The sequence below is a fragment of the Lonchura striata genome, chromosome 4 (assembly GCF_050655825.1).
Source record: "Lonchura striata isolate lonStrDom1 chromosome 4, ASM5065582v1, whole genome shotgun sequence".
In the NCBI taxonomy this organism is placed as follows: Eukaryota; Metazoa; Chordata; class Aves; order Passeriformes; family Estrildidae; genus Lonchura; species Lonchura striata.
Genome location: NC_140706.1, coordinates 15,191,056 through 15,199,244, shown reverse-complemented (window position 1 = coordinate 15,199,244; position 8,189 = coordinate 15,191,056). Strand labels below are relative to the sequence as shown.

Sequence of the window (8,189 nt, the reverse complement as noted above, 5' to 3'; positions counted from 1 at the left end):
TTCACTGATGGCTCTTAGGTATAGGAAATTTATTCATAGCTAAAAATTCAAGAACTGAGGTACAGGAAATTTTTATTTACAAGTGTCTTTTGAAGAGGAAGAACATCTGTAAATTAATTCATTAGCTACAGGGATACCAAGGAAACATTTTACTCTGCACTGTCACTTATATGTGGACGTGTAATGCTTTAAGAGTGTGAGGTCCCAGAGGGAGCTATAAAAGACTATAAAAATCACCTACTAATACTGGAAATTTATGCTGTCCGTCAGTAATTAGTGGTTTTAGGGCAAATAAAGCTACTAAAAATCATGTTGTAATTTGATTTTTAAAACATTTGGAATAGTTCAGCAGTGAGAGAAATAATATGTTTACACCTATATAAGCAAATTTCTTGCAGTATTTAGACTGGTCTATATTACCTATTTCGCACAAGTGAGGCAACATAAATCCATATAGAGAGAACATTTTGGGGATAAGCATGAATATACACAGCCAGAGCAAATTCAACATTGGAAACATCAATGGTGTGAACTCCTGTGCTGTGTACTGCTTCTATTAAAGGTCTCACTTCAGAATATGGCATATGAATAGGAAATCCAGAGACCTGGAAAAAGAAAGAAATGAAAACATGTAAGAAGTAAAGATGAAGGCACCTGAATAAATACATAGTTTAAAAAATTTACATGCTGCGTAAAACAAATTCTCTACTGCCAGCCTGAGGTGATGCAATAGAAGAACCTATATTTCTATTTTGATAATAACTTCCTTTTTCACATACTCCAGGCAAGCTTCTGCCATTTTTCCTCTTTAATTTGGTTTAAGTTCAAAGGTGAAGTTCCTTAGAATCCACTAGAATAAAGCTGTATTAATGAACACATAGTAGAGCTTCACTGCTTTTTTTGCCTTGCAGCTGGTTTTAAATTGCTGTTCTTCTGGCATAGGGTTTGAGCAAACATCTCTTGCTCAACAGGAACTGAAACCTCAACTCATTTTGGAGCTGGCCAGAGCTGCCAGTACTGTCACAGGTGTTCCATGTGGAAAGCAAAAGGCCCTTCCAACAGCCTGGAGGAATAATGTACAGGCACACCAGTGGCTGCAGTGAACACAGCAGTCAATTTTCTTCTGTCTTTGAAAACTGAAGAAAAGCGTATTGTATGGGCTCCTGTACCTGTAAGTAGACTCTGTGTAGCACTACTTGGCACCAGCAGCAGGTTCCTACTTGACCTGAGAGCTGCTGCACCAGTCTGCCCCATGGCAGGTGGTGCTGGGAGACTGCACTGGTGTTGATGTACTGGAGTAATGGCTGTTGTGCATGTTTCTCCTGAACGTAAGAATATAAAGTTAATTGGGTGCATTGTTGCTTTATCTTCAACATTACAAATAAACCAGATCATCACTCCTTCACTCTATGAATATTATAATGGTTTATCTTTGATAATCTCCTGTGAATTTTGGTAGTAGAAGAAATAACTAGCCTGGGGACACTCTTCTATACCATAGAGTGGCAATGCTAAAACCTAGGGATTTAACTTCTTGCTTCTATGCGTAAGTCATTTATGTTCACAAGTGTACCCTGTAATCTCCCAGCTGTTTTTGCAGCTCTGCCTGATGGTCATCTTCTATATCTTTGCCTTGATTTTGTTCCAGCAGTGGCAAAAAGTTACGGAGGGTGGAGGTGCAGTATCTGTTCCAACGTGTTGGGCGCATTGGTCTCCATTCCATAATCTTATCCTTTAATATTTTTTCAATCCTGCAATAAGATAGACCGATTATTACAATTCTAGTATTGGACATCTGAACTGATCCCCTTGGCAGACAGTAGAGATTCTAAGAACCACACATGACCTCAGCTGAACTTACTGGTCCCTAAAAGTGCAGAAAAGCCAACATAGTTGTGCAGTACTGTGCATTGTCAGTGTCTGCAAGAAAAGCCATGGACTTACAACCCCTTTTAGTTTACACCCTCTCCTCTCATCCCCACACAGCATTTTGTTCTTTGTGAAATGGTAGATCAATGACTGATTAATTCTTTCTACCTGGCAATCTCTATTGAAGAAAGAGAATTTTAAAAAGCCCTGAAACAATAGTTTTTGGTTTTTAGGCCATTCTCCTAGCCTTGAAAGCAGATTTTTAGACCTAGGCATGAATACTGAGGAATGCTCTGGTATCAGTACTGATGGCACTTATTCTGGAGGTAGCATTACCTGCTCTGCAGTTCCAGTGCAGCAGCCTTATCCGAATGCTCATAAGTTAGTTCTTCAGGCTAGTGATAAATAAATAAATATTAAAATGTGTAACAATCTCGTCTAAACATATAACAGTGTAACTTCAGAGTTTCTGCCTTGATGATGCTCACAGAAGTTTACAATTATGCAAAAAGAATCTACTCTTTGACAGAGACATGATAATTTAACTAGCTATTTGTGTGAATTTCTGGGGTTTTTTTCCCCCAGCAAATTTCAACTGCTTACATCTTTCACAACTGTACAGAAATTTCTGGCTTTTTATTGATGTTCATCTTGAAAAAATGCCTTCTTAGCCATGAGACAAAAGTTGACTTTATAATACTGAGCTACTACTTTAGATATGTTTGTGCTAAAGATTTAGTCCATTTGCTTCACTGTTGCCGTGAGATCTTAGAGGGCAAAAACATTAATTCTGTATAAAATCAACTTTTTTCAGTATTTCTGCTTTCATTTTTTTAAAGGAGTAACTAGGAAATCTTTTTAAAAAGTAATGCTACTACATAAATATGCTTAACCAAAGAAGTCCAAAGAACTTAGTATGTGCTTCTTTATACCAAGTCTGTGATGTCTCAACCCCTTTTGGAGTTGGCAATAGATCCATCAGTACCTGAATGCTGCGGAGACCAGGGAATGGCAAACTTCTTGAAAAGAAAGGCTTCCAATGTTTTGGTTTGCTGATATCAAAAGATATCCTTCCTGGGGAATCATATTCTTGCATATTAAACCAAATCTGCAGAAAAGCAATTTGGTTTAGCTTTCAGCATATAATCAACACCTATGGAACACATTCCACTTACATAGCAATAAAATGCTATATAATGTTAACCTTCTGTAGCAAATTTTTCTGCTGTTCTGAGCTACATTTCCACCCCTCTGGACTGCTGCACAATTCTTTCTGAATTCTGATTAAATTCTTCCAAGAGTCCACCCCAGTGCTGCGGCTGTGGTGCCTGGTAGCTGCTGCACCCCAACACTACTGCTTTTTTAAGTTTACCTTGCAGAATACAAGCAAAGACTGCAGACACACAAGTCAGCTTCTGTGTAGCAATTTTGTCAGCAAATGGGACCCTTCTTTACAGACATTCATTTTGGCCTCTGCACCTAATGTGGCGCATGCAGGCACTGTAGGATTCTTGTTCAAACAACCTTTAAATAACTATTTCTAAGGCTGCAAAATGTACCACCACTTACTATGTAAATGTGTGTGACCGTTTGTAACTGAGGTTCTATGTAGAGCCTTTGAGGACAGTGGTTCTGCCCCAGTTGGATGTGAGGTGGTGTGGCCCTCCTGGCTGAGACTGCTCAGTCTCACTGAGACTGGAATTACGTGCCTTGAAAGATGTTGCTGTGTTCAAGTCAGTGCTCAAATAAGTCCTTAGCTGCTTCTGCCAGCAATTAAAAACTGAGTTACATTTTTCTTAACTGTAGGTTTAATACTTCTTACAAAAAACACCAAACCAAACAACTCTATCACTCCCCAAAATGCTTTCAGTGAAAGAAGTGATACTTTTAAAATAAATGTTCTTTAGAATATTAAATTCTCATCTACAGTTAGGATCTGTGTTTAGAACAGAACATAGAAGATTAAATAACAAAACAAAACTCATAATGCACGGCGTTCCAAAACACTGAGGAGCAAACTTCTAAACGCAACTTCCAGTTTCCATTCAAATAAACCCTAGGGTTTGTTTTTTAAGTTTGCCTTTTATTTTCTCATTTTCAGACTTTCACACATCTTTCTACCTCGTTATCATGCCCCTGTTTGTGTCCCCAGCACGTGGGAGGTCTGGCATGCAACCAAGTCAGGGAATGCTGCTGGCAGGACAGTTCCCAGGGCTCCTGAGCCTCCCAGCACAGGCTCAGCTCCCAGTCTGTGGCTGCTCCTTCGCCTGCCCCGAGCTGCCCAGCTCTACAATCTCTCCTCTCGTGCCCCACTATCTCAGAGAGTTTACAGCCACACAATGAATAATGTATTATGAACATGTACTAGTATTACTTGTGTATTTTCAAATAAATGGGAGGACTTGATGCCAAGCAGAAATCAGTACTGTTTTTGTGCCCTGAGGTGCCAGCTCTGTGTTGTGCACATTGAACCATGTTGTGCCTAGTGTCACATGGGCAACTCAAGTGACTACTTTACATTTTTTTTTCTCATTTTTCAATCACATTTCACCTGCAAACTATTAGCTTTGGGGAATGACTCCTCCTCACCCAAGCAGTTTTAATCTTAGGTTATATCCACTCTGGGAAACATGTAAGTAAAACTCAGTAATGAGAATTACATTAACAGATTTCTCGACCCACCTAAATGCTCATTTAAAAAAAAAAACTTTCTTATTTAAAGTAGCTGAAAAACCTACTTTAAATAAAAAAGATTTAAAGTACTGAAAAGTACTACTACTTGAAAGTACTGGAAAACCTACCTAGATTTAATAATATTTCTAATAAATGACAGCCTAAACATATTTACAATGATGAACAAATGATGCCAAAAAAAATCAAGTTATTAACTGTTACATGTATAGAAATGTGACAAGACTGGGTGCACTTACATTATCACAGCTGATCAGACAGTACACATTTTGTAAGGGGCAAAAAGTATCATACTGCCCATAAAAACATCCAGTACTGGGATTCCAAATTACATACTGACTTTGTTCCAAAGTTAATACATATGCAGTTGGTCCCTAGGAAGTTAAAAAAAAAAAAGTATGAGAAAGATGTTTGAAAACTGGCTACAAGGACAATATGCTCTGTATTCTTTGTAATACTAAATTTTTACTACTGAGGTGGATAGTGTTTTTAGGGCAAACTGCTTGGAAGAATTGACAGGTTCTTTGCAGTTACATTACTTATATATTAATGTGGTAAAGAAATGTCAGACATGCAGAGCTCCAAGCCATTCTTAACATATATAGTCTGAAAGCTCTTGTCTCAGCCACAAACTGATGTGAAATTCCACATACAGGAATGTTTACATGATGCCACTTCAGTATCAACACATCCTGCTTGGCTACTGCCACAGCTCTCAGCCAGGGCAACCTCTGAGCTGAAGCACTCCCATCTAGGCAGCACACTGTGTCTCAGCCATCAGCCTCCCTCTCAGGCACATAAGGAATTTCCCAGCTCTCTTCTGGGAAATAGAGAATCTTAGGGATTCTCTATCAGGAATCTCCTATGTTCTTGTCATCCCTTATATTTTCCAGGTATCTTGAAATATCTGGAATAAATTCCCTCCTTACAAAACACTTTATTAGTGACTAGCATCTCCATCAGATTTTGAGGGGAAGGAATCTATCTGAGTACCTGTTCCGGTCACTGCAGTATCTCAGAATGTGCTTAAGAAACTAGCTTAGAAAGAAATTTTTACCAAACAAACCTTTCATATGTATGCAGAAATTTGCATTATAAATAGTTACCACCTTTTTGAAAAGAGCAATACTGGTTATGAAATCTGAGTGCTTTCCTGACAACAAAGGCATCTCCCAAGCAGCAAAACAAGCTCAGTGTTTCCGTTCTGGGCCAGTCTGAGCCCAGCTGCTGCCACAGTGGCTCCCAGCAGCCCAAGGCACAGCAGGCACCACACCTGCCTGCATTACAGTGGGCAGAGGGAGAGAGCCTTCCCCAGCCTGAACCAGTCTATCTTTACTATTGCTGCAGCTCTGCCATCAGCCAGAGAGAGAATCAGCAGATGTGTGTGACCACTAAGAATCCCTGGCATGCCTGTAGCCCTCTCCTATTACCTCTGAACCTGTACCAAATCCCACACAAACTCGGTCAGAGTCTGTGTATCCATGACTGAGATGCTGTGAAGGGACTGTCTCCATCAATTTCTCTTGGATACACCATTTATACAAGTTAAAGTCAAATCAAGCATTACAGATGCTTGGTACTGTATTATGATGACAACTACTACCAGTTTAAGCATGAAAACAGAGGTCCAGGAAAAAAAAACAAAACAGTCATATACTAAATATGTTTTAAATTTTCATTTACTTCTTTGAAAAGAATCAGTTCCCAGCACTAATCTTTACATAAAATCCCGGAAAAAGATCCCAGTAAGAAATAACTATCCATTGTTGGGGGCCAAAGACTTCACAAAATAAAAGTTAATACTTAGGCCAAATGAAAGAATCTTCTTACCTCAGGAATGGCATTTCCAATGATAAGCCAGGCTTTTTTCCCCATACCAAGAAAATAATTACACAAGAGCACGGCATGTTCTTCCTCATCTCCCGCCAGAAGATAAAGAAATTGCTAATTGAGATATTAAAATAAAAAAAGGGTTTTTCTAGGCAGTTATCAACTTAGAATATTTGATAATGTTTCTTAACAGATCTGAAGCAAGGAGTCCTCTCAGATCTTTGCAACTGATCTTTACTGTTTATTGGTCACTACTTCAACACAGGATGAAGAGTGAATGGTGTGACAATACAGGAGATCTGAGACCTTATCACAACAAACAGGGTCTTTGTCTTTTTTAGAAAGACTATTTTCCATAAAAGTTCTGAGTTGATAAAAAACCTCATCTATGATAAACAATGTCTGCTGTTATTCTCTAAATGACAGGATTGTGTGACAGAAGACTAAATATCGCATTATTGCTTATACTACATGCAATGTCTTTTCTGTAGTTCCTTGGAATGACAATGATCCATTTAAGTGTATTTGTAAAGTCCCCATCAGTCAGCATCTCTTCACTTATACATGTCTATGGCATTATGGACTGGCTTATAACTGAGAAAAAATGGGAGATGCTTGGAAGCCCTAATGTATTCTTAGCTTATAATAACTTATCAAAGATAAAATTTTTGGCTCAGATCAGAATAAGCAACTTCTTTCAAGCTTTGGTCTTTATTCTTTAAAATAAATGGCTCAAAGAAAAATATTCCTCACAATAATAATCACAGAATAATTTAGGTCTGAAGGGACCTCAAGAGCTAATCTAGTACAACCTCCCTCCAAAAGCATGGCCACTAGGATGTTCCATTACATTCAGGAGGATAAAGAACTTCTTTTTAATACATTGCTTACATCTGATGTGCTCCATAAATCACAAATTCCAGCGAATGACACACTATCTGGCAAAAAAGGAATCAAAGCAACATATCGAGCCACCAGTTCCTGCAAGAAAACAAAACAGAGCAGATCACCTCTTTAATTCAAAATGCTCTAGTGTTATTATACCAGATATGAATAATATTGCTGTTTCCACTCAATGACAAAACACTGAGTAACTTCAGTACAGTAGCAGCTAGCAGTCAAAGACTGATATGATTTACTGCCTTTGAGGTTTGGCATAATTCTTTGTCTTTTAAAGGACAATAGTCATTAATACACTTATTTTTTTTCCTCAGAAAAAAATCAAATATTATTTTAGAGTATCATTATAGTTGGATTTACTGTGTATTACACATAGTCATTCATAGTCATTACTACTTTTATTTGTATCTGTGGTTTTTCCTTTGCAAAAGGTTTAGCTATACAGCAGAGACACAAAGCTGGGATTTGTTTATGTGCATGTGCACAGGCAAACAAACATCTTGAAATCTGTATCCCAGAGACTTCACTATCTTTTCTATGTACTTACTGCTGCTGTTTGAGATCTATCTGGGACAGCATCAAGAAGCTCCTGTGGTGGATTCAGAGGTTTGATGTATCTGGTAATAAACACTGTTTTTCCATCAAGGTCAATTACAGTTGTTAGGCACTGGCGGCTTGGATACTTTGATGTACATTCAGCTTCATATTTTTCTGCTGCCTGGAGCAGTTTCCCATCTTCTTGGGTATCAAACTTCAAAAGACAGTAGAATTTATACAAAACCAGTTTTATTTATAGTTTGGACTTAAGTCGTTACTATATTTGGCTACATTTCACCATTTAGAGGACAATAAAAACTGTGCTGAATTATTTTCTGATTGCACTTTGAGCTTGCCTTGTA

At 38.2% G+C, this 8,189-nt stretch overlaps 1 protein-coding gene across 9 annotated transcripts in view; it reads right to left on the bottom strand.

The window, feature by feature from the left end:
* CC2D2A (coiled-coil and C2 domain containing 2A) overlaps positions 1 to 8,189 on the bottom strand; it is a 53,986-nt gene continuing 45,797 nt past the window's right edge. For 6 of the 9 annotated variants that reach the window (XM_085577707.1, XM_085577705.1, XM_085577706.1 and 3 more), the window contains 9 exons: positions 7,838 to 8,041; positions 7,282 to 7,371; positions 6,391 to 6,504; positions 4,800 to 4,934; positions 2,855 to 2,977; positions 2,206 to 2,264; positions 1,574 to 1,751; positions 1,170 to 1,322; positions 1 to 605 (listed from right to left, as the gene is read on the bottom strand). In XM_085577707.1, coding sequence (XP_085433833.1) covers positions 417 to 605; positions 1,170 to 1,322; positions 1,574 to 1,751; positions 2,206 to 2,264; positions 2,855 to 2,977; positions 4,800 to 4,934; positions 6,391 to 6,504; positions 7,282 to 7,371; positions 7,838 to 8,041 — 1,245 coding nt within the window. In that variant the 3' untranslated portion in view covers positions 1 to 416. The remainder of the gene's footprint in view (positions 606 to 1,169; positions 1,323 to 1,573; positions 1,752 to 2,205; positions 2,265 to 2,854; positions 2,978 to 4,799; positions 4,935 to 6,390; positions 6,505 to 7,281; positions 7,372 to 7,837; positions 8,042 to 8,189) is intronic. The other 3 variants (XM_021554365.4, XM_021554364.4, XM_085577711.1) reach the window with 1 other exon arrangement.